Source organism: Callospermophilus lateralis, chromosome 10 (assembly GCF_048772815.1).
Source record: "Callospermophilus lateralis isolate mCalLat2 chromosome 10, mCalLat2.hap1, whole genome shotgun sequence".
Lineage (NCBI taxonomy): Eukaryota > Metazoa > Chordata > Mammalia > Rodentia > Sciuridae > Callospermophilus > Callospermophilus lateralis.
Window position 1 is genome coordinate 40,800,414 of NC_135314.1, and position 27,368 is coordinate 40,827,781.

The 27,368-nt window shown below is 50.9% G+C and overlaps 3 protein-coding genes across 7 annotated transcripts; 2 read left to right on the plus strand and 1 right to left on the minus strand.

The window, feature by feature from the left end:
• Positions 1 to 216: 216 nt before the first annotated feature.
• Polr2h (RNA polymerase II, I and III subunit H) lies at positions 217 to 6,145 on the plus strand. Of its 2 annotated transcripts, none has more exons than XM_076868817.2 (5): positions 217 to 1,928; positions 2,865 to 2,948; positions 3,040 to 3,133; positions 4,833 to 4,916; positions 5,781 to 6,145. In XM_076868817.2, the coding sequence occupies exons 1-5, from the start codon at positions 1,856 to 1,858 to the stop codon at positions 5,896 to 5,898; spliced, it is 453 nt and encodes a 150-aa protein (XP_076724932.1). In that variant the 5' UTR covers positions 217 to 1,855; the 3' UTR covers positions 5,899 to 6,145. The 2 variants fall into 2 exon arrangements, with proteins under 2 accessions (XP_076724932.1, XP_076966562.1); XM_077110447.1 differs by having other exon boundaries at positions 1,904 to 1,938.
• A 4,227-nt stretch (positions 6,146 to 10,372) lies between these two features.
• Positions 10,373 to 15,879, minus strand: Thpo (thrombopoietin). 2 transcript variants are annotated; one of them, XM_076868337.1, is made up of 7 exons: positions 15,791 to 15,879; positions 14,294 to 14,458; positions 13,931 to 14,058; positions 13,570 to 13,656; positions 11,484 to 11,651; positions 11,171 to 11,251; positions 10,692 to 11,054 (listed from the first exon to the last, which is right to left on the minus strand). In XM_076868337.1, exons 2-7 carry the CDS (start codon positions 14,304 to 14,306, stop codon positions 10,743 to 10,745), a joined length of 789 nt encoding a protein of 262 aa, XP_076724452.1. In that variant the 5' UTR covers positions 14,307 to 14,458; positions 15,791 to 15,879; the 3' UTR covers positions 10,692 to 10,742. The 2 variants fall into 2 exon arrangements, with proteins under 2 accessions (XP_076724451.1, XP_076724452.1); XM_076868336.1 differs by having other exon boundaries at positions 10,373 to 11,251.
• Positions 15,880 to 17,604: 1,725 nt separating this feature from the next.
• Chrd (chordin) lies at positions 17,605 to 26,918 on the plus strand. Of its 3 annotated transcripts, none has more exons than XM_076867592.2 (23): positions 17,605 to 18,060; positions 18,290 to 18,393; positions 18,869 to 18,998; positions 19,108 to 19,236; positions 19,326 to 19,425; positions 19,575 to 19,662; positions 20,027 to 20,168; positions 20,275 to 20,415; positions 20,497 to 20,579; positions 20,662 to 20,809; positions 20,958 to 21,064; positions 21,209 to 21,328; positions 22,153 to 22,309; positions 22,649 to 22,869; positions 23,438 to 23,551; positions 23,853 to 24,131; positions 24,219 to 24,312; positions 24,420 to 24,476; positions 24,741 to 24,844; positions 25,289 to 25,391; positions 25,719 to 25,873; positions 25,994 to 26,093; positions 26,459 to 26,918. In XM_076867592.2, the coding sequence occupies exons 1-23, from the start codon at positions 17,913 to 17,915 to the stop codon at positions 26,512 to 26,514; spliced, it is 2,880 nt and encodes a 959-aa protein (XP_076723707.2). In that variant the 5' UTR covers positions 17,605 to 17,912; the 3' UTR covers positions 26,515 to 26,918. The 3 variants fall into 3 exon arrangements, with proteins under 3 accessions (XP_076723707.2, XP_076723708.2, XP_076723709.2); XM_076867593.2 differs by having other exon boundaries at positions 26,462 to 26,918; XM_076867594.2 differs by lacking the exons at positions 22,153 to 22,309; positions 22,649 to 22,869.
• Positions 26,919 to 27,368: the final 450 nt, after the last annotated feature.

Sequence of the window (27,368 nt, forward strand, 5' to 3'; positions counted from 1 at the left end):
TCTGCGCCGCTCCGCCCGCCGGCCCATCCGGAGGGGCCGGCCCATCCCGCCTGGGGTCTGCGGTGGAGCCGCCTCTCAGGCTCAAAAGAGGCGGCAGGGGGCGCTTTGCGTGAGAGCACGCGCCCCCTCCCTTGGAGGCTGGGGGCTGACTGGGGCACCCACGGCTGGGGCGAGGGCGGGTCCGCCGGCACGTGGAGGGGCTGGGCCCGGTCCACAGCTCTCTGGGCGGGGCAGGAGGACTTGGAGACGTTGGGGTTCAGTAGGGCTTGGGGCTTGGAGCTCCAAAACCGTCTAAATTGGACTCCTGAGACTCGATCCGTTAGGAGCAGCCCCTTCTCTGCTCCTAGAGAGGAACAGGTGGTTCAGGAGAGTCCGGGTAATCCCCTCTGCCCCATCCAGGGTGAAAAGCAACTGGGAGCGAGTCAGAGGGGAATTCTAGGCCGCCTTCCTCATTCCCTCCCTTTCTTCTTTCTTTCCTCGGGGCTCCCTCAAGGAGGTGCACCTGGAGCTGCCAGGCCTGCGGGGTGTGCCGGGGTGGAGGTGGAGAGGGTACGGGAAGAGGTGAGGCCTGAGGGAAGGGAGTTGTAGGTGCTGGGGAGGGCACTCCTGGGAGGCGGGTGTGGGGGAGCAGAGGTCGCTTCTCCCAGGCAGGGCCCAACCAGAAACCCGAGTAGCTGCTGACGTCTCGCCGTGTTGGGGGAACGGCCTGCTGGGGCTCCGCATTCTCTATCGGGATCCTTGAAAGGATAGAACAGGGTGGAGTGAGCACAGGATGGATAGGCATTGTTAGAGCTAGAGCCACGGGAGAGCGCGGGCCCCAGAAACAGTTGGTAGGAGGGTGCAGTCCCAGGATGAGGGGCATTTGGGGGGACAGCGGCAGTGCTCTAGGGGAGGGGTTGGTGCCCAGTGAGGAGGCAGTATAAGAGAGGAGCTACCAGGAAGAAGGGGCAGTTTGAGAGAAGACCTCTTCTCTCCAATAGGGGGACAATCCAAGACTAAGGGGTATGTGTGCAGGAGAGGGCAGTGGTAGGGGAAAGGCAGTACCAAAGTTGAAGGGGCAATGCTTTTGGGGAGCGCAGTGTGAGGGGATTAATGTCAGACCGAAGGGGAGGTGGTGGGAGAAGAGCAGGACCCAGGGAAAGAGGGCAGTGATGGGGAGGGTGCAGCACCAGGGGAGGGGACAGTGCAGACTTTTCTTTTCTCCATAGTGACATCAAGGCAAATTCCTAAACCGGACGGACCCGGTCGGGTGACGTCCAGCAGGGCCGAGCCGGCCCGGGCCAGCCCCTGGGGCCTTGGTGCCAGCTGGAGGGGCTGGGCACTATGCCCTGCCCGGCCAGCTTTCTGGGGGCGGGGTTCTGTTCCACCCGCCCCCGGTGCGGACTGTGCCCGGCCGGGCTTGCGGACCAGCAGGGCAGGGTTAGGGCCGGGCTTCTCTGGGCCAAGGATCAAGGTCCTTGCCTGGGTTAGGCCCCCACGCATTCCAGTCTTCGGGTCCCGGACCCTGAAGAGGGCGCAGTAGAGCAGCAGCGGAGCACGAGAACCCGCGCCACCTCCGCGGAGGTGGGACCTATTGTGTCTCCGCCCTGGGCGTGTCACCTGAACTTAGAGACACGCCCTCAACGTCCAAGCCTCTCTACAGCAATCTTTCCGGGCGGAAGTGTAGAAGCCCCGAGAGGGACTCGGCGGAAGTGGCTGCCTTACTGCAAGTCGGTGCGCATGCGTTATTCTGCCCCGGTGAAGCTCTTCAGCCTGAACATTTTTCCTGTCTCCTTTTCTCCACGCGAGGGGGTGCGCGAACCCCCAGTCGTGGCTGCGTGGTCAGTACTTCTTCTGGTCTCTTGGCCCCCTCACGATGGCGGGCATCCTGTTTGAGGATATTTTCGATGTGAAAGACATTGACCCGGAGGGTAAAAAGTTTGACCGAGGTAAGTTAAGGTACGCAGGAGCGGTACAAAAAAAGAGGCCTGTCTCATTGCCACGTCCCTGGGCCCCCTCTCCACCCTGCTCACGTGGCCAGCCTCTAGCGGCAGATTCTGATGAAGCGACGTCCCTCAGGAAACATTTTATGAATGAGAAACTTGAGACTCTGAGCTTTCCCTGGCTTCACCCATGCAGTGCCTGCTGCTTGGGTGGCTTTCAGCCATGATGCTGACAAACTCCTGGGCAATTATAAACTCTTTATAATCGCGACCTACTCTCTGTGTTAGAGATTATACTGTGCTCCCCTCTCACACACTTTGACTTGTTCATTCTCAAAAGCCCCCATGAAGTAGGAGGTGTTTTTGCATTTTGTTCTGACAGGTTAAGTAACCCACCCAAGACCACAGAGTGAGTTATTTGACTTCCTAACTTGTATTCTTATATTGGCCCCAGAATCTTTAGCTGTTTGTGAAGTCCTCTCTGAGTTAGAGCTAATTGCTTGGCATACAACTCTGTATTCTGCAATCCATCGACAGTTTTTTCTCCTTGGTGATACTTTATTTGCCTACAGACTGAGATGTTTATCAAGTTCTTATACATCCTGTTAATCCTCTCAGCATAATGTATAGCACAGAAAGAGAAAACCTTTGGATAAGTAATAACTTGCCCAGTGTCATGTTCTCAATCATTCAGCGGGCCTAGAGCCTAGATATTTGCTGCCAGAGGATCTTTGATTCTTTCTGGGGTTTCTGTTTACTGCCATAGTTTCTTCTTGCACGGGTTCTGATTGAACCTGCACTTCCTTGAATGCAGTGGAGAGGTTAATGGATGTATACCAGGTTACATTAAAATTCTTTTGCAGTTAACCACCAAACTGGGATCTGTATGTTCTGCCCTGGGCTTAATAAAGTATGCCTGTCACTTACTTTGTTTTTCCCCAGTATCTCGACTGCATTGTGAGAGTGAATCTTTCAAGATGGACCTCATTTTAGATGTAAACATTCAAATTTACCCTGTAGACTTGGGTGAGTATTGAACACACACAATAGTAAGAGTTTTTTCCCTTTTTCTTAATTTCATCTATTCTTCATCCTCAGATATTGCATTTATTTCTAGGTGACAAGTTCCGATTGGTTATAGCTAGTACCTTGTATGAAGATGGTACCCTGGATGATGGTGAATACAACCCCACAGATGACAGGCCTTCCAGGTGAGGGAGTAGAGAAGGGAGCACTTTAAATATTGAAATATGCCCTGAGGACTAAGTGGTATAGAACCACCTCTGCAAGTGGGGGTTGAACTGGACCTTGGCCTCATACCTGGTAGGCAAGTACTCTATCACTGAGCTCCATCACTAGCCTTTTTTAAGTTTATTTTGAGACAGGATCTTGCTGAGTTGCCCAGGCTGGTTTCAAACTTGCAAACCTTCTGTCTGAGCTCCCCTGAGTAGCTGGGATTACAGGTATGTGCTATTGTGTCTGATTTAGAAAGACCTTTATTTAGTCCCTGGAATAAATGATTGCCAGCAGAATCTGAGTAACCTTAAGGAAATTGCTGCACTTAAGAATTCAAACAACCAGGGCTGGGGTTGTGGCTCAGTGAAGAGCGTTTGCCTAGCATGTGCGAGGCCCTGGGTTTGATCTTCAGCACCACATAAAAATAATAAATAAAAATAAAGGTATTGTGTCCAACTACAACTAAAAACCAAATATTAAAAAAAAAAAAAAAGAATTCAAACAACTATCTGGGTGTGGTGGCTCACGCCAATAATCTCAGCTGCTCGGGAGGCAGATGCAGGAGAATCGCATATTCAAAGCCAGTCTCAGCAACTTAGAGAGCCCCTAATTAACTTAGTGGGGCCCTGTCTTAAAATAAAAAAGCAAAAAAAGCTGGGGGATGTGGTTCAGTGGCAAGCGCCCCTGGGTTCAATACCTAGTACCAAAAAAAAAAAAAAAAGAATTCAAACAACCAGGTATTTACTGAGAGCAATGATACCATGGATATCATGCTTGTGAGGTGTAGCTTTTTGAAGATGGAGGAAATGACCATTGAGTGACCTAGGCTATGTGGGAGGAGTTTCGTGTGATATAGAGGTATTGGAGCACCACTGAGTTTAGTTCTTAGCTTTAGTACTTATTTGTTGAATACCCTAATCTTTTTTTTTTTTTTTCTTTAAAGAGAGAGTGAGAGGGGGAGAGAGAGAAAGAGAGAATTTTTTTTTAATATTTATTTTTTAGTTTTCGGTGGACACAACATCTTTGTTTGTATGTGGTGCTGAGGATCGAACCCGGGCCGCACACATGCCAGGCAAGCGCTACCACTTGAGCCATATCCCCAGCCCTACCCTAATCTCTTTTATTCTTAGTTTCCTCATCAGTAAAATAGAGATGTCATACTTGGTTCAAAGGATTATGGTGGGGAAGGACTAAATGACATCATATTTCTAAGGTGGCTCTTTTTATAATGCTGGCACTTAATTACCAGTTACCATTTTATTCTTATTTTTAATGTTTTTGTGATGGTGTCTCACTATGTTCTCCAGGCTGGCCTCATGCTTCTGAGGTTCAAGTGATCCTCCTGTCTCCGCCTCCCAGTTAGCTAGGACTACAGGTGTAGCCATTATACCTGGCTATTAGTTACCATTTTAAAAGGATTTTTTTTTTTGGTACCTGGGATTGAATTCAGGGATGTTAACCACTGAGTCACATCCCTGGCCCCTTTTTATGTTTTATTTTGAGACAGGGTCTCGCTAAATTGCTTAGGGCCTCACTAAGTTGTTGTGGCTGTCTTGAGATCCTCCTACCTCAGCCTCCCAAGCCATGGGATTGCAGGTGTGTGCCACTGTGCCCAGTTGAAAAGGATTGTTTGTAATTATTATGAAGAATAACTTTGTCACTATTGTTCTGCAGGGCTGACCAGTTTGAGTATGTAATGTATGGGAAGGTATACAGGATTGAGGGGGATGAAACGTCTACTGAAGCAGCAACACGCCTGTAAGTTCCGAAGTCTGGTGGGAATCCTTTTCCTTCCTCCCTGACTAAGAAGTTGGGCCATGCTCTTGCTTCCTGTGTTGGGCCCCTCTCCTCAAAACGCCTCAAACTTACTTAGAACCTAAGTATAGCTGTTCCTGGTACAGTTTCCAGTCTGAAGTATTGGCTGCCCACTTTGCCCTTTGTCAGGATCTCAAGGCCCAGTGGTTCCAAAACTTAATCCTGCTGTGTGAAGTGCCAAGAAGAGTGGCTTCCCCAGGAACAACATGCAGTATTAAGGATTAAACTGCTAGGCTTTTTTGTTGTTGTTTATTTGTGCATGTGTGCTTTGCTACTTTGTAACCCAATCCCTGATTCTTTGGTTTCCCTGCTTATTTTTTTCTTTAAAATTGTATTAAAACAATATGTGATCTTTGTAAGCTATTTGAAGCAGAGAAGTAATGTAAAGGGGGAAAAGTTACCTATAATTTTATACCCAGGAGGAACCTTTTACATAAACATTTTTTGAATGGTCTTTTTTTAAGTCTATTTTTTTCTTTGAGATCAAGTTGTTTATTCCAATGTTTTCTTCTCTTTTTGTTTAACATATGTACACCATGTTTCCCCATGTTAGTGTAAAGCTTTTCCTAAACACTTTCAATGGCTGTATAACATTCTGGATTCATCTTATTCATTTGGCCATTCCCCTAATTTTGTGCATGTTGGTGTTTTCCTCCTTTGCTAGTATAAACAACAGTGCTTTGCATGTATCTGTGCATTTTTCTTTGTCTGAATTTTTGGTTCCTTAATGACAGAACACTGGTTTTTTTTTTTTTTGTATGCTGGGATGGAGCTCAGACTCATGGGATGGGGATCCTTCTATTTCAGCTCTGCATATGTGTCCTACGGGGGCCTGCTCATGAGGCTGCAGGGTGATGCCAACAACCTGCATGGATTTGAGGTAGATTCCAGAGTTTATCTGCTGATGAAGAAATTGGCCTTCTGAACCTCGAAGGATGCCAGCCTGCTCTTGGTCACTCAGGTTGTGGACATTGTTCAAACCTGAGTAGAAGTTGTTGTTGTTCACCTGTTAAGGAGGAACTGGTTTTCTGCCCACTGTTGGTGCATCTTTAGCTAGTCTGAACTCAATGGGAAACTGGCTTGCCTATGAAAGACCCAATGGGAAAGCTTGAAGTGAATCAGGAGTTATTTTGTGAATATATGACTTTTTAATTAAACTTTACTTTTTCAGACTCTCCTCCCCCTTCTTTAACACATTTTCATTTAAAAAAAATTGTTTTTCTTTTAGTTGTAGATGAACAAATACCTTTATTTTGTTCATTTATTTTTATGTGGTGCTGAGGATTGAATCCAGTGCTTCACACATATCAGGCAAGTGCTCAACTGTTGGGTCTCAACCCCAGCCCCATTTCCATTTTCTTTAAAATTGTTTTTTTTCCAATTTGTAGTATATTTCTGTCCCACAGCCAGATGACCATGTATCAACCTAGGGCTGTCCCAGTCTCAGCCTTTTGGTTTTTGGGTTTAGGGTCATCTCCATCTACTGGCTGACTGACTATTTCTAGCATATATCCTCTGGTGTGATTTTCTATCTGGAGGGAGGGTTGTGCTTTGTCTCCTGAGAGTAATATCCCATGCCCGGAAGATACCACCCATTTGGCATAGAATTTTGAATTGGCAAGGTGCCATGCTCATGTCCTTCCAACACTTAGTCTCCAGGAAGTCAGTTCACATTAATTTGAATGAGTTACTTGCATAGCCTGGAAAAGTTCTTTTTTTAATGGAAGCTTTGGGTGGAGACTTTTTGACATGGACTTGGGGTGTGACTAATGAGAGGAGGAAGAGAGGACTTGGCTATAGCAGCAGGTGGACTTGGTTCTCTGCTCCATGTTCCAGTGGTGACCCAGGAGGGAGGGTAAGTGGTAATGGTTCTTATGAGTGACACTGAACAGGGACACCAGTGCAGTGGACAGGACAGTAATACCAAGAGGTTGGCAGTTCAGTGCCCAGGACAACACAGCAGCCTGACTGCACTCACTAACTTATAAGTGGAAGAAGAAAAAAGTTAAGGAAATGGTGGTGATGACAAGGGCTCCAGCCTGTGAACTGGTTCTACAACCAGGCATTAGAGGACCTGAGAAAGCATATGGGACTCTTTTCCCCTGGGAAATTCAGGGTAATAATTCAGAAAGATTGGGTATTAAGCAATTGTCTTCTGATATCCTGGTTTTGCCATAGGAGCTGGTCCCCTGCTGGTATGCCTGGGGTGTTTGCTTTCCCATCATTTGGGTCTCTACGTGAGGCATTAGAAATAGTATTTAGGGAAATGGGTTGAAGTGAATGACCTCAGCAGTGAGGAGAGAAGGTGTTTTTTGTTGTTATTTTACCATTGGTGGTATGGGGAAGGAAGTAGCAGATGCCCTAGGGGTTGGGGTGTATTTTTATGGAATCTTAGAACCTTTCAATGGGGTCAGATTCTCTTGAATGGTTGGAGAAGATGGATTTAGGTTAGAGAGGGAGAACCTAACTACTGAGAATCATAGGATATAAACTGTCCTGGGGTAGCAAAAGAAAGAGAACTAGTGTAAAGTAAAATGGGGATAAGAGCATTATGGTTTTAAAGTGTGTATGTATGAGAGAGAGAGAGAGAGAAGGGATGGAATCAGCCAGAAGGAGTGATTTGGAAGTCTTTTCTTTTGGTTCTGGGGGTTGACTTCAGGGGCTTCATATATGCCAAGCATGTATGAAGTGCTACACCTGTTGCTCCATGTTAGATTAGTTACCTTTTATGGTGCTGAGATCAAATCCAGGATGTCACACATGCTAGACAATCTAGGATAGATTTATTTATTTATTTATTTTTGGTACTGGAGATTGAACTTGGGTGTGCTTAACCACTGAGCCACATCAATAGCCTTTTTTTACATTTTATTTTGAGACAGGGTCTATGTTAAGTTGCTTAGGGCCTCACTAAGTTGCTGAGGCTGGCTTTGAACTTGCTATCTGCCTGCCTCAGCCTTCCCAGCTGCTGGGATTACAGGTGTATACCACTGTGCCTGGCTAGGATAGATTCTTAATAGGTGCAAATTCATTCACACTGGAGAAAACTATGAGCTTTCTTTTTTGCCTGCACTAGAGTAAGTCAAATGTGAATATTAGATGCCTGGAACTTTCTGGCTATATTTACATTTTTGCCATCCTTATTTCTCCTATGAGTGGGCTGAGAATCCATAATTCTTTGGTCCCTTTGGCATATCTTATCCTGGGTTCTGGCTTTTTCATATGCCATAAAGTTTCATTTGATCATTATATATATTTTTGATCATTAAATTTAACATGCTTTGTTTTGATATTTAAGTAAATTTATAACTTCCAGTAACCATTTCATTAACTGCACCCTGAAAATTTGTAGTATGGTTGAACTAATTCTTTCTCATGCAGAACTGATGGCACCTGAGATTTGGACAATATATTTGAGCTGTGTGCACTTTTTGTTTTTTGCTGTGCTGGAGATGGAACCCAGGGCCTTGACCATGCTAGGCAAACACATTACTACTAAGCAGCATCCCAGCTTTGTACATTTGTTAATTCCTTCTCCATGTTAACTCTTCTGCCCAGGAAAGAAAGATACTTGGAGATCTAAATTGGTCACCCCCGCAAGAGCTTAGGTTTTCCACTTAGATTTGTTAATAAGAGCTGAGGATGTAGCTAGGACTTAGGACTCAGTGACTTAGGAAGCTGAGGCAGGATATCACTAATTCAAGGCCAGCCTCAGCAACTTATTGAGACCCTGTCTCAAAAAGAAAAGGACTGGGGATTAGCTCAGTGGTAAAGTACCTCATTAATAGTTGATGTATTTACTCCATAAGGACTTGGAAATCTTTCCCAGTAAATAGAACTACTGAATGATTATATTGGACAGCGCACCATACTGAGGAGACTCTGGGATTTAGAGTCAATCAGATTGGGCTGTTTCTATTCCTGCTAACAGTCTCTGTTACCATTGGTAATTTACCTGACTTCTCTGAGCCTTAGTTTCCTCATCTTTAAAATGTAGGTGGTAATATACATTTTACTGAATTGTATGAACATTAAAAAAGGGAATATAAGATGGGTGTGGTACTGCATGCCTATAATCCCAGGGACTCCTGAGGTTGAGGGAGGAGAATCTCAAGTTCAAGGTCAGTCTCAGCAATTTAATCAAACGCTGTCTTTAAAGGAAAAAAAAAAAAAGAAAAAGAAAAGAAAGAAAAAGGAACATATATATGATTCCCGACTTTCACCCTAGTGTTTTGGAATGCCTTTGGGGATTCTCAGGTATCTGTGGCAGTGTTTGGAATCCTGATTTCCTGGTAGACTTTCCTTTTCTTTGAGGTGGGAGAGAGGGAAAAGTTCCTACTAGTTTTCCTACAGGAACCTCAGAATGTAGTAAGTTGATCTTTGTACACAAGGTAAACCTCCCCTTCCTGAGCACCAAGACAGCAAGACTTATTTGCAAAGCCTCTGAAGTCTACCCACCCCCCACCTTTCCCTGTGGTACAGGAGATTGAACCAGGGGCATTCTACCACTGAGCCACATCCCCTGCCCTTTTTGGGGTGTTGGGGAAAGCAGGGAGAGGTTCTTGCTAAATTGTTGAGGCTGACTTTGAACTGTGATCCTCCTGCTTTGGCCTCCTGAGTAATTTGATTACAGGTGTGTGCTACCTGTGCCCTGCAACCCTACCTTCTTTTTAGGGATCCCATGGTTGGCTTTATGGTAATCACACTGGGCTGCTATTTAGATGCACTTGTAGGGTTTGAGAAGGGAGCCTTCAACTTGTTCTTGTTTGTCCTGCTCTTCCAGCTTAAGGAGCTCATGCCACTTCTTGCACTTCCCCCTGACCTCCACAGGAGGGAGGCAAGAGCCCAGGCCTAGCAAAGCCTCCTGCTGAGCTGCTGAAGAGCTAGCTATTTGCTCAGCTGTCACATTCAGGTCTTGTCTTTACGGAACTGTCTGCATAGCCTTACCTGGGGCGGGGGTGAGTGTTAGCTTTCTTGGGAGGTGGGGTTGTGTGTGGGGGGGAGTACCCCCTGTGAAGAACATCTTTCCTTTGCTTTTTAGTTAGCTTTTGGGTGCTCTCATTTATCTTTTACAGCCTTAGTTTTGTCAATTTTATAGGGACAGTGTTTCTGAGAGACACCTGTTACTCATTTATCAAAAGTAAGAATCTCTTAAGAATAGAGGACCAAACAGTCCCACAGAGAATGACAGTAAAGGGAACAGGGCACTGGAGGGCCTTAAACTTGAAGCGGAGGAAACTACCCTTTCTGTTTTCTGACACAAAGATAGTCTCTATCTCTGTTCAAAGGTGAGGCCAGAACAGGCCTTTGCAGAATTATTACATGAATAAAAAGCATATAGAGAATTAATGATTTTTAAATTTATGCAGAAAATAGACCAAAGATAACTAGCTGCTCTGTTGAATATTGTTGATAGCTTAAAAAAATAACTTTTGAAGTTTTATAATGTACAGTGAAAAAAAACAGTCCCTTTTTCTTTCCTGTGTATTCACCTTTACCAGGGTATTGGCTTTCAGGTGGAAACAGGATGTCTGGTATAGCTGCAGTTGTCTTCCAGAGCCTCTCCAGGGAAGGGAACTGCACATGAGAGACACTGCAAATGTTATCAGTGTCAGCATTCCTTACCCTTCCTGAGACAGATTTGGAGAGTTAGGATGGGCTCTGGTTAGAAGAGGGTTAGCAGGGTTGGCAGAAGGGTCAGGAGGCAGGGGGTGGAACTGGACCATGGGGGTGGGCAAGGTGGGTAAAGGGGAGAAGAGTGTGTACTGGTCAGTAGGAGGATGGGTTGGGGAAGGAGAAGATCCAGTCTGGAGGTTGTGTGACAGGGAGCCTGTGCCCAAAGTTCCTAATGGAATGTCTGGGGCTTCTAGGGTCCCCGGTGAGGCTCCAGGAAAGAGTCCATGAGTTCCATTCAAAGGTCTGTGTGTCCTGTTCAGGTATCCAGTGATTTGGTCTGGGGACCTGGTGGTTTGATTCAGCAGAGCAGGAATCTTGGCTCTGAATCCCCGCAGCTTGCTCAGAAGTCCAGAGCCAGTAGTTCTGGCTGAGACGCTGAAGTTCGCCTCCAACAATCCAGAAGTCCTGTTTGGGAGCTTGTTCAGTGTGAGGAATAGAGAAGTACTGCTTGGGACAGCTGTGGTGGGCAGGGACCGCCTGACACAGAGGGCAGGTCCTCCTACAACCAGAAGAAAACGCACCTTTCCTCGGAGCAGTTGTTGGAAGCTCAGAAAGATGGCATTGGGATCCTTGTGAGCTGTGGTCCTGCTCTGTGGAGGAAGCTGAGGGCAGAGGATGGGCCTGAAGTCAGAGACCAGGCCTAAGATATCAGGTCTCCCTTGACTAGGTAGGACAGATAGGGTGTCTGCACCCAGGCATTATGACTAGGAAGGAACACTCCTTGGCAGACCAGTTCTACCCTCCAGATTCCTTGAATCCCCATTCTTCCTCCAGGTCGCTTAGGGAGACTGAGTCAGAGGACAATTTCTTTGGATTCCTCAGCTTGGGATTTACCTGGGTTCCAAGGAGGCCCTGCAGGGCACCAAGGAGGAGTCGGACCTGTCCAGAAAGCTGTCCCAGGAGAGCTGAGAGGCAGGTGGGACCCAACTGTCCCCGTGCTGCCATCACTCCCTCCAGTAGAAGGGTCACTGCTCCCAGAATGTCCTGTGCCTTGGTCTGCTCCTGGGAAAGAGATGGAAGAAAGAAGCGGACTGCTTCAAAGGGCATGCTAATAGCGGGTGGGGAGCCTGTAGGAGTAGCCAGGAGAATGAATCATAGGAGCTGAGAATTGGACAGGACCAGGGTCCCACCCAGCACAGGAATTCTTTCACAGTCTCCCGACAATTGGTCATCGGCCTCTGCTTCAATAACTCCACTGTCCGCCAACCCTGTCTGGTCTTACACCAACTTTCAGTCAGAAAGTTCTGCACTGTTATAACTTTTAGCTCTTGAAAACTAGTGCCGTAAGTCTACTCTTTTTGCTACAAAATATTAGGACCATAGCATTTTTAAACTAAATGAAGAATTGAGGCTCCAAAATAATGGAAGGGAAGGGACTTAATAAATGGCAGAGCTTGAACTATAGGTGATCCATAGGGACCAACTGTCCTTCTCTTCTGACCCAGTGATCCGAGCAGACCTGAGGAAAGGAGGGGGACTCTAGAGATCTTGGGGTAGAAGAGTTGACCTGCCAATGAGTCCTGCATCCCAAGTAGGTTTCCTGAGTCATAAATGGGAACATTTCTTGCTGTACCATAAGACTACTACTTTTCTTCAAGCTAATCAGACAGGTTTGTGTCTTTGTTTTTTTAACTATGTCTCACATAACATTTTTTTCTAGGCTCTCACTATGCAGGTTTTTCTTTCTGGACAGTTTAATATGGTCCCTTTTAATAAATTAGCATGTGTCCTGAAGGGGATGTTCAGTACTCAGACCAGTGCTTTTAAGTACAATCCACTCAAAATAGAGTTCTAAGAATATTTCCATAATATGGTTACGAAACATCTAAAGCAGTCTAGAATTGCTAGCTTTAAAACCAATTGCTTCTGATTTGGGGTTGTAACTCAGTGGTAGAGTGCTGGCCTAGCATGCACAAGGCCCTGGGTTCAATGCCTAGCTCTACAAAAAAGGAATAAATAAATAAACAAACAAACAAATAAATAGTTGCTTTAATAGTGCCATTACTTGCTAAGTTTTTTTTTTGTTTTTTTTGTTTTTTTTTTTTAACACTTCCAAATCTTTTTCATAGGAAGTGCTAGGGCCAGAAGCTTAAATGAGGGAAGCAGGGCTTCAGGGTCTTAAGCTGGAATAGGACTTAATTCATTTTACACATAGAATTACACACGTGTCTATTAAATTTTATCTTGTTTATGATGTAAGTTTTTAGTGATTGGAATCTTGATTCTGACTTCAGTTAGTGGTGCTTCCCAGCATTGTGACATCTGTGGATTCAGATTAATCTTACTTCTCTGTGCCAACTTAAGAAGGTTGAACAGTCTTAAAGGCATGATCATGATAGACTTCTATCCAGCTTTTTTGTGTGTGTATGTATGGTGCTGGGGATTGAAACCAGGGCCTTGTGCATTCGAGGCAAGCACTCTACCAACTGAGCTATATCCCCAGCCCTCTCTCCAGCTTTTCATGATGTTTAACTTTGAATCTATTTGACATATTGGGCCTGAAATCCATCATCTTGTCCACAGGATACACATAGATGAATGTATATTAGGTTAGGGTGGCCAAGCTGAAGATGAGATTATTTTTAGTGACCTTAAGAATTATGAAGGACGGGCTGAGGATATAGCTCAGTTGGTAGGGTGCTTGCCTCGCATGCACAAGGTCCTGGGTTCAATCCCCAGCACCACAAAAAAAAAATGGAGGATCCATGGGAAGCAGTAGGGAGCTGATAATGAGCTGATAATGACAGGAATTTGGGGAGCCAAAGTAAGGGATGGAGTTCCGTGTGTGTGTGTGTGTGTGTGTGTGTGTGTGTGTGTGTGTGTTTTGCTGGTGATCAAAGCCAGGGTCACATATGCTGGGCAAGTACTCTACCACTGAGCCATGCCCCCAGCCCAGACATCCCAGGGATGACTTTCTTACCGTCTGGGTTTTCCATTCTCCCAAGCTAAAATCCACAGCAGGTAGCAGGACAGGGGTGGACAAAGGATTGATGTCTGGGCACTGGCTCTGTTGAAAAAAAAAAATGTGTGGGGGAGAAAAGAGATGAAATAGGGTATGGTTGCCCAGTGACTGGGCTAGCCTTCCATGAGCACTATGTTCAGTCCAGAGCTTCTAAAAGAGGCTCTAGTGCAAATCACAATTCTTGACAGGGAGTGGTGATCAGTAGGCCAAAGGCAATGTTGAAAGAATAGTTATTGGTCCGGGAGTGAGAGGAAGTTATGGGGTTGAGGGTACCTTACCAGTTAAGTGAATAGAGAAGCTAGTGCTTGGGAATTCTCACCAGTCTGCTGTGAAGGACGTGGGAGTCACGAAGCAGTTTATTTAGGAGTCGGGGGTCACAGGCAGGAGGAGCCGGGCTGGACAGAGTTAGTCTTGCAGTAAGGAGAAGCATGACCACAAGGAGCAATTCTTAGATGAGGAGAAGTGAGGTTGAACGGGGTGGATAAGGAAGAAATCATTGTTGGGTGATGGTCCAGGAAATCCCATTTAGGACCCAGACCTGAAATCCAGGGAATCTTCTACTTGGATATACCTTATTCCTGGGAGACTGGGTTCCCTAATTCCCCACCCCTGCAGCATGCCTATTTATTCTCTCTCCCTGCCATGCTCCAGCCTGGGCCTAGCCCCTCAAGTGTGGTCTTACCAGTCAGCTCCATTCTGGCTGGGGTGTCTGGCTGGAGTGGCTCCCTGTATGGGGCCTCTCCCCTGAATCCTTCCTGGGGCCATGGAGGCGGCTTGGGCTCTTTGCACTTCTGGGCAGAGTGGGGTGGGGCACAGGTGGGCCGAGGAAGACAGTCTGGAAACTATCCTGAAAGTTAGAAAAGTGGTGAATATTTTATCAAGTTTCAAGAAAAAGACTGCCTGGCAGGGGGAACAAATGCTGGGAGAGCTTGAGCTGCTGACCAACTCTGAGCTACTAAAGTTCTGATGGCTCCCAGGTTTTCTTGTGATCACAGCATATGGTGTCTCCTGACTTTGTCAGGGCTCCTCAGTGACTCTGGTACTGGTTTGGTCCCCCCACCCACATACACGCTGAGGGCAGCAGAACATGATATGCACTCTTGTGTGCATACACACACACACACACGCACACAAACCCCTTTATTAGCCTCAAATTCTGAGTAACCTTGGTTGTTATGTTGGAAGAAATCTGGGATCGGGTTAGAGAAGGGAGCCTGAAGAGTGGAAAACAGGATCCAGAGCAAGGATCAGGAAGTTGAAAATTTGCATGATGTGTTGCAGTGTGGCTTCCGTGTTGGGCAGAAATATAACTGGGACCACAGGAGGACATGGATTAAAAGGGGGTACCATAGTCATTGACCTCTCATTCTTTCTCTATTTACCCTACCCATATAGTCTCCTGGAGTTTTTCTTTGCATTCCAAGTTCTGATATATCCTATTATCCAAGTTAAAGAGATGGACTAATAGTCCTGGGATTTCCTTCCTGAGGCAAGTGGCCCAGGAATGAGCACCAACTTAGTGAGGTGATGCCCACCTTACATGGCTTACCTTACTTTAGACACTGACTGGCCAAGTTATCTGTCTCATGGCTACACCTGCTTCCCTGCCCCCTCTGCAGACCCCTTCTGATTCCTTCACAAGACCCCCCACATGGTTTCCTCCTCCCTTCACAAGTTGTGCAAAGAGGCCTGCACCTGATTCAATATTGGGATTTCCTGTAGGTCTGTCAACATGCATGAGCCCTCCTCCCTTTATGTTCTCCTTGTGCCCTGGCTTGCCTGACCCAGCTTCCCCAGTCCCAGGATTCAGAACTTTAAGCTAACAAAAAATGAGCCGGTAAGACTGGGGATTGGACCGCGTCTATTTTAGTGCTGTGTTTCCTAACCCTACATGTACCTCCTTTCTTATTTTCTCCCTGGGCCTGTGTCCCCTTTCCCTAGATCTGGGGAGGCCTGTGCTATATTCCACTAAGTCTGTGATCAGTCCTTCAGAAACCAGCACCCCACCCCCTACCCCTGCCCTGTCCTGCTCCTCCCATTCTGGGAAGGCTCCACTCTTCTCGACAAAGGTCAGTGCCTGTAGGTTCCAGTTTGCTTGCCCCTCCCCCAGCTTAGAGCCCAATTCTTCTTTCCTGTCTTTCATACCCTTACTTAACCCCAAACCCTATTTGCCACTCACCAGGTAGAGAAGGGCTTAAGGACCCAGGTGCACAGCAGGCAGCACTCTGGGGAGCAGATGAGTAGAAAGACATGTGGCGTTGGGGCACAGCCCCTCCACTGCAGTGGGGTCACAGGCTTGACCGGGCCACTTTTGCCCAATCAGAGAGCAGAGAGCCACCAGACACTGGCAAAGGCCCCGGAAGTGACGCCTTCTCCTCCTATCCAAGCTGGACCTGGAGCCCCTGCCTGGACCATGATCCACTAATGGAGCCCAGCTCCTCCACCCACACACACCACAGGGAGGATTTGCATAGGGGGATCCATCTTTTCCTAGAAGATGGAAACCTGGGAGCTGGCTGGGAGAGAGATGGGAAAGGAATAGAGGTTTTGTCCAGGAGATAGCTGACAGGACATGTTTGTCCCGAAGGAAAAGGCATGGAAGTCTTGCTTCAGATTGATGAGGTTTTCAGTTCTTAGCTATTCAAATTTCTTCTCTCTGAACACCATACCAGCTGTCAAAATCCAGGTTTCTCCTACAACTCCCTAGGGAGTCTCATCTTGTAATTCCCCTTTCCCAAATGGAATCTGGGCATCTTTGAAGAAAGATCTTATTAGGGGTCACGGTATGGAGAAAGGGTGTGGACAGTTTGAAGGGACTGGAGGGTGAGGGGTGTGTGCTGGGTTAAGCCTGGGTCCAGGTGCTCTTCTGCTAGGGCCCAAGGGCTTGGACAACTAAACCCACTTACCTCTGTGTCCATGCCCTGAGCTTGCCCTGTCTTTTGCCCTCTTCCATCTCTTACCACTCCACATGTGACAAGAGAAATAACCAGGCCCATGTGTCCCTGTCTTAGGAAAGACAGCTGCTGAGCCTCCCCCGCAAATACCTCCCTGCTGCCACCCGCCTCTTTCCTTTGGCCCTGGCTCTAACTACTTTGCTTTCCCCTCAGTTCCAGTCTCCCTACAGTCTCTTTCCTCAGGGGCCTCTTGGCTTGACCTTGTTCCCACCCCCTACCCCTAGTTCTTCCTCAGGCTCTCTCTTGTTCCTCTTCCTAAGGATGGGGCTGTCTGCTAGGAGTATGGCCTAGATCCCGGAATTCTCCAGTTCAGCCAGACGAGATGCCTCCCAAGATTAGGAAGGAGGGTGCTGGGATAGCTGGGAGGATGGTGGGGATGTGGGGGTGGGAGGGGACAGGGAGACATGACCAGAAAACCAAGACAAAGGAGATTGGGGGTGGGCTGGAGAGGAAGAGAGTCCCTTGGGTGAAGGAAGAGGTTGAGAGAGCAAGAGGGTGATGGTTGAATGGGCTTAAGGACAGGTTACAGTGGGAAACAATGACATTCTACCCGAGGGGTAACACTGCCTGTTACTGCATAAGTCTCTGTCCTGGGAATCTCTAGAAGGAGGACAGACCTCAGAGGGGGAAGTAGGGCCTAGAGTCAAGAAGAGATCAGTTGTCATCCTTAAAGGCAAGTCTTCATCCTTCAAGCCGGAAGGTCCTTGCCCAGTGACCCGTCCAGGCCTCAGGCCCAGCCTTGGCCCCTCCCTGGCCCTGAGAATCTGTTCCTGGGCTGGACACCCATCTCCCGGTCCAGTCGTTCTGTGGCCGCCGGCAGCTGGGGGCTCCAGGCCCGCCTCTCCTCCCCTCTTCGCGCCCCCTGGTCCCTCCCCTCCCCCTACCCCCTTGCTCCCCCTTTCCCTCCAGCCCCTCCCTCCCTCCCCTGCCCGGTCCCAGCCCCTCCCTCCCCTCCCCCACTAGCGATCCGGGCCGCTGCCGCTGGGCCGGACCCCCCGGGCTCAGCCCGGCCCCTCGCCGAGCCGCCGCCGCCGCCCCGTTTGCTGAGGAGGAGGCCCCCGGCCGGGGCGTCGGGCGCCGGGCATAAAACGGGCCGGAGCCGGCGCCCGGGGCACTAGAGCCGAGTACGGCCCGGGTCAGCGCCCGCCCGCCCGCGCTCCTCCTGGCCGCTCCTCCCGCCCCACCCGGCCCGGCGCCGACTCTGCGGCAGCCTGACGAGCCCCTTGCCGCACTGCCCCGGCCCTGGCCCCGGCCCCCTCCCGCCGGACCGCCCCCGACCCGGCCCTCTTCCCTCCTCCCGTCCTGCTCCCTCCTCCCGCCCGCCTCCCCAGCTGTCCCGTTCGCGTCATGCCGAGCCTCCCGGCCCCGCCGGCCCCTCTGCTGCTCCTTGGGCTGCTGTTGCTCGGCTCCCGGCCGGCCCGCGGCGCCGGCCCGGAGCCTCCCGCGCTGCCCATTCGTTCTGAGAAAGAGCCGCTGCCCGTTCGGGGAGCGACAGGTAGGTGGGCGCCGGAGGTGGGGGGGGGGGAGGCGCGGGCGGTGAGTCCAGCTTTGGGCAAGTTCGCACCCTCCGGGAGGGGACCCCGGGCGCAGGTGGCTCCGCGCAGCGGGCGGGCTGGAGCCGCCAGGCGCGTTGTGCCAGGGGACCCAGGGCCGGGCGGGCAGCCCCCAAGGCGGGCATACTGCACGAGCGGGACAGCGGCCGCTAGCCAAGCCCGTCCCCGCAGGCTGTTCCTTCGGCGGGAAGGTCTATGCCTTGGACGAGACGTGGCACCCGGACCTGGGGGAGCCCTTTGGGGTGATGCGCTGCGTTCTGTGCGCCTGTGAGGCGGTGAGTGAACCCTACAGCCGCCGCTCGGGGATCTCTGGGGTTCTGAGACGTCGGAGTGCACTCTAGTTGCTCAGGAGGAAGAGACTGGTCCACAGATACTTGGGATGAGTTTTCTGGCGAAGGAAGCTGGGATCGCCCCCTTTAAGTCTCAGGTGTTGACTACTATTGATCGCTCACTCTGTGCCTTCCGTGTCTCTCTCTCTCTCTCTCTCTCTCTCTCTCTCTCTCTCTCTCTCTCAACTACCATTACAACTTTTCTAGATAGATAACACTATTATCCCCATTTTCTAGAGGGGGACCCTAAGGCCCAAAGAAGTTAAGCGACTTGTCTAGGGTCTTTCCACCTGTAAATGCCAGAGCTTTCGGACTCTGCCGGTGGACTTTGCACTGGTCCTTAGACTCTCCCTCTTTGCCCTGTAGTCTAACGGTCTGACATCTTGCACCCACTTGATTTTTCCCTGTTCTCTGAGATCAGCCACAGTGGGGTCGCCGTGGGAGGGGCCCTGGCAGGGTCAGCTGCAAAAACATCAAACCTGAGTGCCCAACGCTGGCCTGTGGGCAGCCGCGCCAGCTACCAGGACACTGTTGCCAGACCTGCCCCCAAGGTAAGAGCAGCTCTGTGGTAAGGGGAGGGCAAAAGGGTGCAATAGTAGGTCCTGGGCTACTTGGATTGCGGTGGCCTGCTGTAGCCGGTGTCTCTTACCCCTGGCACAGAGCGCAGCAATTCGGAACAGCAGCGGCCGGGCCTGTCCTTTGAATATCCCAGGGATCCGGAGCATCGCAGTTACAGTGATCGTGGGGAGCCGGGTGCTGAGGAGAGGGCACGCGCAGACGGCCACACGGGTAAGAGGGGATGGGTGTGTTAGAGGTAGTCCTGGGGGCGGCGGTCAGCGATGGTTGACAGTGCTCATAACGTCTTCCTCCCTTGGCAGACTTCGTGGCGCTGCTGACTGGGCCGAGGTCGCAGGCAGTGGCACGTGCCCGAGTCTCACTGCTACGCTCCAGCCTACGCTTCTCCATCTCCTACCGGAGGTGAGAAAGGGGAAGAAGGGAGGAGCGGGTCAGCTGGGGGAACTGCAGAGGGGAAGAAGAACTGAGAAAGCTGGGTAGGGGTGTGTGTGTGTGTGTGCTGCTTTTGGCCCAGGCTCCCTGTCCAGCCTTACTGGACTTTTCATTTCCAGGCTGGATCGTCCCAGCAGGGTCCGCTTCTCAGATTCCACCGGCAGCATCCTCTTTGAACACCCTGCATCCCCCACCCAAGATGGCCTGGTGAGATGATGCCATTTATGAGCGCTTATCCAGTCTGGGCACTGTGCTGAGAGCATGCTCTGCATTGCCTCCTTTGGTCCTCAGAACAACCCAGTGGGAGGAAGGCACTGACATTATGATGCCCATTTTACAGATGAGGGAACTGAGGCTCAGTAGCAGAATGTGATTTGTTCAAGGTCACACAGCTAGTAAGTGGTGGAGCCAGGATTTGAACCCAAGCATCTGGCTCCTGGGCACCTTCTTAAGCTTCCTAGGAGGGCCTGGGGGCTCCCTTCCATATTCCTTCCTCATCAGGCCTGGGCCTCTTAGCTGGCCTGTCCGGCATACTGTCTGAGTGTGGGCCCTTCTTGTCTCTCTGTTACAGGTCTGTGGGGTGTGGCGGGCAGTGCCTAGGTTGTCTTTGAGGCTCCTTAGGGCAGAACAGCTGCATGTGGCCCTTGTGACACCTACTCACCCTTCAGGGGAGGTCTGGGGGCCTCTCATTCGGCACCGGGCCCTAGCTGCAGGTAAGGGGAACATGCAGCTGCTGAATATGAAGAAAACTCTTTATATTCTCAGGGTGGGCTGAGAAGGGGATTTTCTGATGGGCTGTCACCATCCTCCCTCCTTCAGAGACCTTCAGTGCCATCCTGACTCTAGAAGGCTTACAACAGCAGGGTGTGGGGGGTATCACCCTGCTCACCCTCAGTGATACAGAGGACTCCTTGCATTTTTTGCTGCTCTTCCGGGGCCTGCTGGAACCTAAGAGTGTGGGTAAGTGTGGTGGGGAAAGTGTGAGAGAGGGCAGAGAGGGTACCTATCTCTTAGAAATGTCCACATGTATGCCCATTACAGGAGCACCCCAGGTTCCCTTAAGGCTCCAGATTCTACATCAGGGTCAGCTACTGCGGGAGCTCCAGGCCAATGCCTCAGCCCAGGTGAGGGAGGGGAGGCTCTGATTCTTGTTGCCACCTGCCCTGGCCTCTTGCTAGTGCCCATCATACCCTGGTCTGTTCCCAGGAGCCAGGTTTTGCTGAGGTGCTGCCCAATCTGACAGCCCAGGAGATGGACTGGCTGGTGTTGGGGGAACTGCAGATGGCCCTGGAGAGGGCAGGTGGGCCAGAAATGCGCATCAGTGGACACATTGCTGCCAGGCAGAGCTGCGATGGTGAGGCAGGATGGGGCCTGGCACCTGAGGTACACCCATCCAAGAGGCACAAACAAGTGCCAGGGAAGAGGCCAGGGTGGATGGGGGAGACTCCTGGGGACTCAAGCTATGAGTGGCCATGTAGCAAGCCTGTCTTGCCCCTCTACAGTTCTGCAGAGTGTCCTTTGTGGGGCTGATGCCCTAATCCCAGTCCAGACAGGTGCTGCCGGCTCAGCCAGCCTCACACTGCTAGGAAATGGCTCCCTGATCTACCAGGTAAGAGTCAGGGACTGCAGAAGGTGGTAAGGGCTGTCACCATTCTCCTTTGACGGCTGCTGAAGGGATTCTTGACCTGTAATGGTTCAAGCTTCAGGCCTTTGCTGCCTATTCAATTTGTCTTCCCCCCACCCTGCCCACCAGGTGCAAGTGGTAGGTACAGGAAGTGAGGTGGTGGCCATGACACTGGAGACCAAGCCTCAGCGGAGGAATCAGCGCACTGTCTTGTGCCACATGGCTGGATTCCAGCTGGGACGACACATGGTGAGGCACCAGGCAGAGCCACAGTGCCAGGGTCACCAGTGGGACGCCTGGTGGATGTGCAGGGTTATACAGTATCCTTCACTTACTCACAGACTCTCTCATTGATTCATTGACTCATTTGACATATTTTTAGTGATCCCCAGGCTAGGGTCTAGAGTACAAAGAATATAAGGTGTGGGGGCTGGGGTTGGTGGTGCACACCTGTAATGTCAGTGACTCAGGGGACAGGAGGATCTCTATATAGTTGAAGGCCAGCCTCAGCAACTTAGCAAGGCCTTAAGCAACTTAATGAGGCCTAAGCAACTTAGCGAGAACCTGTCTCAAAATAAAAATTAAAAAGGGCTGGGGATGTGGCTCAGTAGTTAAGCACCTCAGGGGTGCTTAACTTGGTACTAAAAAAAAGGAAAGAAAATCAGATGTGGCCCTTGTCTTCAGCAAGCTCACAGTCAAATCAAATTGAAGTAGTTAAGAAGTACTGTGCAATACACTGTAGAATAACTATGATAATATGGTTGCTACTATTGGACATTTCTACTGCTGGCTCCTGCACTGGTTATCTTATTTATATATATATTTTACTTTTACAGTACCCATTTGTAGATGAGGAATTGAAGGCTTGGAAATGTTAAGTAACTCTTCAAGGTTGTTACACGTAGTTAAGAAGTAACAGAGGAGAGACTTGAAACTGGGCTTGCAAAGTTCTTATCCAGTGTTACTGGTGTGTAGAAATACATCTTGTTGTAGTTGGGGCACAAAACATGGAAAGGCCTCAGCCTCTGGGCTTGTGTGAAAGCTGAGGGGGCTCATCCTTTCTTGCCCCCCAGGCTGTGGGTGTCTGCCCTGGGCTGGGTGCCCGAGGCACTCATATGCTGCTACAGAATGAGCTGTTCCTGAATGTGGGCACCAAGGACTTCCCAGATGGAGAGCTGCGGGGGCATGTGGCCACCCTGCCTTACAGTGGGCACAGTGCCCGCCATGATAGTGAGTGTTCCAGGGTTTGCTTGCCTTTCTGTATCCTTGGACTTGTGACTAATGCACGTGAGGGATGGTGCCAGAGGGCCAGAGCCTAGGGAGTGTCTTTCTCTGCCTGAGATTCAGATTGACATCTGGAGAAGGTGGGAATGTAAGGGGATGGGGGGGTCCTACTGGCAGACTCTCTCCCTGTTGCCATGGTGTAGGAGTCTAAAACTTGCTGCTCCCAGGCCTGGACCCATTGATGGTGCCTTTCAGCTTGCAGAGTCTATGTTGGGGGAGATGGGAATGCTGGGAGTAAGGGGTTGCTCAAGGCCACCTTCTCATCTAATCTGTCTCTGGACCCAGCATTGCCTGTGCCCCTGGCGGGAGCCCTGGTGCTGCCTCCTGTGCAGAGCCAGGCAGCTGGGCATGCCTGGCTTTCCCTGGATACACACTGTCACCTGCACTATGAAGTGCTGCTGGCTGGGCTTGGTGGCTCAGAACAGGGCACTGTCACTGCCCACCTCCTTGGGCCTCCTGGAATTCCAGGGCCCCGGCGGCTGCTGAAGGGATTCTACGGCTCAGAGGTGAGGACACGATGGTGGGAGACAGCTTGGGAAATCTTGCCTGTGTGTGTGTGTGTGTGTGTGTGTGTGTGTGTGTATGTGTGTGTGTGTGTATGTGTGTGTGTGTTGCTGGGGATCAAACCCAGGGCCTTGTGCATGTGAGGCAAGCACTCTACCAACTGAGCCATATCCCCAGCCTGGGAAATCTTGCTTTTTAGCTTGAAGGGATGTGTGGACCTGTGGTTGGGAAAGCAGAAAGCAGGCAGCCTGGTATTACAGAGGGGTATGGGCTTAGGAGTTAGGCAGGTCTTGATGTGAATCTGACTCAGCCTTTTATTATGCATTCTCCTTTCTAAGGACATCCCTTGTGTAGTATGTAATATTCTGGGACTCCAGAGGGGTAGTGGGATGGCCAAGCCACTGAAGTAGTTTGGGCTGCTGTGCACTTGGAGTCAGAGAGACCTGGTTTCCAAGTTCTGCACCATTGCCTTCTCCCTGTGTCTCAGTTTCTTCATCTGCAAATTGAGGGGCAGTAGTAGGCTCAGCCCTAAAGTGCCTTGTACCCATCCCTCATTCTGTCTCCCTGTAGGCCCAGGGTGTGGTGAAGGACCTGGAGCCCGAGCTGCTGCGGCACCTGGCACAGGGCACCACCTCCCTGTTGATCACCACTAAGGGTAGCCCCAGAGGGGAGCTGCGAGGGCAGGTTGGTGGGCATTGTGGGCATTGGGGATGGTGTAGTGGGGCTGGCCCTGTGTTCCTGTGCTTTCTCTGAGCCCCCAGTGGGTGGGGTGAAGGGGATAGTATCAAAGTGTGGCTGGTGGAGAGGATGAAGCCACACAAAGCCCCGGAAGGAGGGTGGCAGAGCACCGTCCTGTCCCTGCAGCTGGGATGATTGCTGAGGCTAATAACCTCCTCCTGGGCGCCCTGGTGCTGAGGGGCGGACCAGCGAAGGTGGAGACTGGAGCGGGGGCCTAGATTCTGTCTCAGTTGGCCTCTTCTCCCAGGTGCACGTCCGTAACCAATGCGAGGTGGGCGGCCTGCGCCTGGCTGCTGCCGGGGCCGAGGGGGCGGGGGCTCCTGGCGTTTCGGTTGCAGCGGCTGCGGCGCTGCCAGCGCTGCCTGGGCAGGCGGTCCCCGGCCCAGAAGCCCCAGCGCCGGTCAAACCTGGAGGCCCTGGGCGGCCCCGAGACCCCAACACGTGCTTCTTCGAGGGGCAACAGCGCCCGCACGGGGCTCGCTGGGCGCCCAACTACGATCCTCTCTGCTCACTCTGCACCTGCCAGGTAGGAGGCCCTGAAAGGGCGCAGCTGGAGCCCGGGGTCTGGGACTAGGAGTCCAGCACCCCGTCAATGCTCCCCTTCTCTCTGCAGAGACGAACGGTGATCTGTGATCCGGTGGTGTGTCCACCCCCCAGCTGTCCACACCCGGTGCAGGCACCTGACCAGTGCTGCCCCGTGTGCCCGGGTGAGTTCCCTGCAGGGGAGCAGAGGTAGTGCAGGGGCGGCCCTTGGGGTTGCTTCCTTTAGGGAGGGATGGTCATCCTCTGCCTCACCATTTCTTTGGCTCCACAGAGAAACAAGATGCTAGAGACCTTCCAGGGCTGCCAAGGAGCCGGGACCCGGGAGAGGGTGAGCTGGAAGAGTGCCTGCAGGGTTGGAGCATCAGAGGAGCCTTGGGTTGGACCAGGAGGGGGAAAGGAGGGAGAGAATCTACGTGTGTGGGGGTGAAGGGTACAGATTCCAAGTGACACCCGACAGACCTCATTAGTGTTACCAGTCACCCAGTAGGCCCTTGGGTTAGCTAGTGTGGGGCTGCCCTGAAGCTCAAGCCTTGGTTGTGGGCCCAGCTGATGAGCTCAGTACTAATGACAGCTGGGCACTGTCCCCTACCAGGCTGCTATTTTGATGGTGACCGGAGCTGGCGGGCAGCGGGTACCCGGTGGCACCCCGTCGTGCCCCCCTTTGGCTTAATTAAGTGTGCTGTCTGCACCTGCAAGGTATGGCTGCCCAATCTTCTCTGGTGCCATAACCCAGCGGGGTCTGCAGAGATGGGGAGGGGGCTGCCGTCCTTGGTGAGGAAGGTTCAAGGATGAAAACACCATGAGAAAAATCCCTTGGGCTTTGAGAGCTGGCTTCCAGCTTCCTGTAGCAGAAGGGAAATGGCTGACCTGGGTGTGAATTCTGTCTCTGCTCCCTGACTGGCTCCATGTGACCCTGGGCATTTTCTGAACCTCCCTGAGCTTCGCCTTTTCCTCTCGTGTAAGCAAATGTAGTACCTACTTTGCAGGGCACAATGATGAGGATCTGAGTCTAGGAATATAAAGCAAGCCCAGGCCTCTGAATAGAAGGCCACACACGTGTTTTATTTGAAGTGGTAAAAGGAGAGGGAGGTTTATGTGTCCTCCCTTCTTCCTGACCCTTCACTCAATGGATCTCTACAGGGGGGCACTGGAGAGGTTCACTGTGAGAAGGTGCAGTGTCCCCGCCTGGCATGTGCCCAGCCCATCCGCGCCAACCCCACCGACTGCTGCAAACAGTGTCCAGGTGAGGGATTTGGGCACTGGGGCCTCACTTTTAGGACTGGGGCAGGCCTTGACCTGGGTGAGGAGGGGCATGATGAAGGTGAGGGGAAGGGGCTTCTCAGCTACTTCAGCACTGACTGTGTCTGACTGTGAGGGTGGAGCAGAGATCTAAATGCAGTGGGAAGAATGTGCATGTGCTACTGGGGTGTGATGAGCTTCAGTTCTTGCCCCGTCTGTCCATCTATCCATTAACTACTAAGTGCCAGAAACTGCTAGGTCTTGGGAATTCAAAGAGGAATAAAATCTCGTTGGCTCTCAAGGGTTGAGCCTTGCCTCTTTCTGCCAACAGTGGGGCCAGGGGCCCACCCCCAGCTGGGGGATCCCATGCAGGCCGACGGGCCCCGGGGCTGCCGTTTTGCGGGACAGTGGTTTCCAGAGAGCCAGAGCTGGCACCCATCTGTGCCCCCCTTTGGGGAGATGAGCTGTATCACCTGCAGGTGTGGGGTAAGTGGGAGCCTGTGTGAAGTGGGTAATGGGGGCCTGGTGGGGGGATAGCTTTCCAGGGAGGGCAGACTCCTGGAGGTGGGCCCTGGTGACCCTCAGCTACTCTCTGTCCTATACCAGGCAGGGGTGCCCCACTGTGAGCGCGATGACTGTTCACTGTCATTATCCTGCAGTTCAGGAAAGGAGAGTCGATGCTGCTCCCACTGCACACCCCGGCGGCGTAAGTGAGGGTGGCCAGGGCAGCAGCTATGGGCTGGCTGCAGGGAGCCCAGGGAGGGAAGAGAGCCCCTGTGATGCCAGAGCCATGCAGTCTGCATCACAGGTGCCTTCCTAGCCTACCTTCACAGAGTGGTCTTGGGGTGTGGGCTGTTATTTATTATAATTTCTATTTAAATGAGATTTCTGAAGCTCAGAGGAATTAAGCAACTACACTTGGGGCAAACAGTTGGTATGCATGGACTTGCTTGGAAAATTCTGGCGTTTCTAGGCCCAGAGCAGAGATATTCTGCTTGGCCCCTATATGACTTTCTCCATGTCACTCTGTTCCCACTCTCCTCCTCCAACATCTACCCACTCTGTCTGCAGCAGCCCCGGAGACCAGGACTGTTCCAGAGCTTGAGAAAGAAGCTGAAGGCTCCTAGGGAGCAGCCCCAAGGCCATATGACCAAGAGGATGGGGCCTGAGCTGGGGGGAGGGGTGGTGCTGAGGACCCTGTATTCTCCTATGGGGAAGCCCAGTGCCTTTGGCTCCTCGGTTCTGCCTCTTCTCCTTCCCCCACTACCTCTGGGAACCACAGCTCCACAAGGGGGAGAGGCAGCTGGGCAGACCAAGGCCGTATCCACTCCAACTCCTGCCTTGTTACTGTCTGGCCTCTGGCCTAGAAGCCTACCCCCTTCCTTCTGTATATAATGTCACTGGCTTGTTGGGATTTTTAATTTATCCTCACTCAGCACGAAGGGTCCCCCCACTCCACTCCTGCTGCCCCTGAGCTGAGCAGAGTCATTATTGGAGATTTTTGTATTTATTAAAACGTGTTTTTTTTTTTTCAGTCTTTGGGCTTGTGGTGGATTCTTTGTAGCCAGGGACCTGAGTGGGCCCCAGTGGAGAAGAGTCTGAGAGTAGGAGGCAAGTAGGATTTCTGGCTCCAAGGCCTTTCTTCTGACCCTCTGGAACTGGAGGAGTACTGGAGAGGGAACAGGATGGTGCAGTGGTTGGCTGTCATGCCTGGATTCTGCAGAGGGACTTGAGATGATCCTTGAGATACACTGGAACCTCCAGAACCCAGGCAATCTGAAGCAAGATTTAGACTCAAGTTTAGTCACCCATGGCTGGTTTTTGCTGACTCCATTTTGATGTTGCTCCAAAGAGAGAAAAATGTCACTCACCTTTACTCTCCTTGTCTAAAGCAAGAAACACACTTTTATGTTTTTCTTTCCTGAAAATGAACTGTGTTCTGAACCCACTCTGGGGCAAGTCCAGATCTAAGTAGATTGGG

Excerpts from the sequence above, each read along its gene's own strand:
- Polr2h (XM_076868817.2), top strand. The coding sequence starts at position 1,856 with ATGGCGGGCATCCTGTTTGAGGATATTTTCGATGTGAAAGACATTGAC. Across the intron at positions 1,929-2,864 it reads GGGTAAAAAGTTTGACCGAG|TATCTCGACTGCATTGTGAG; the intron begins GTAAGTTAAGGT and ends GTTTTTCCCCAG. Across the intron at positions 4,917-5,780 it reads ACTGAAGCAGCAACACGCCT|CTCTGCATATGTGTCCTACG; the intron begins GTAAGTTCCGAA and ends CTTCTATTTCAG.
- Thpo (XM_076868336.1), bottom strand. Across the intron at positions 11,652-13,569 it reads GAGAATGGAAAACCCAGACG|GAGCAGACCAAGGCACAGGA; the intron begins GTAAGAAAGTCA and ends TCTCTTTCCCAG. Across the intron at positions 11,252-11,483 it reads AGGGCCTCCTTGGAACCCAG|CTTCCTCCACAGAGCAGGAC; the intron begins GTAAATCCCAAG and ends CTCTGCCCTCAG.
- Chrd (XM_076867592.2), top strand. The coding sequence starts at position 17,913 with ATGCCGAGCCTCCCGGCCCCGCCGGCCCCTCTGCTGCTCCTTGGGCTG. Across the intron at positions 24,477-24,740 it reads GAGCCGGGACCCGGGAGAGG|GCTGCTATTTTGATGGTGAC; the intron begins GTGAGCTGGAAG and ends GTCCCCTACCAG. Across the intron at positions 25,392-25,718 it reads CTGCTGCAAACAGTGTCCAG|TGGGGCCAGGGGCCCACCCC; the intron begins GTGAGGGATTTG and ends TTCTGCCAACAG.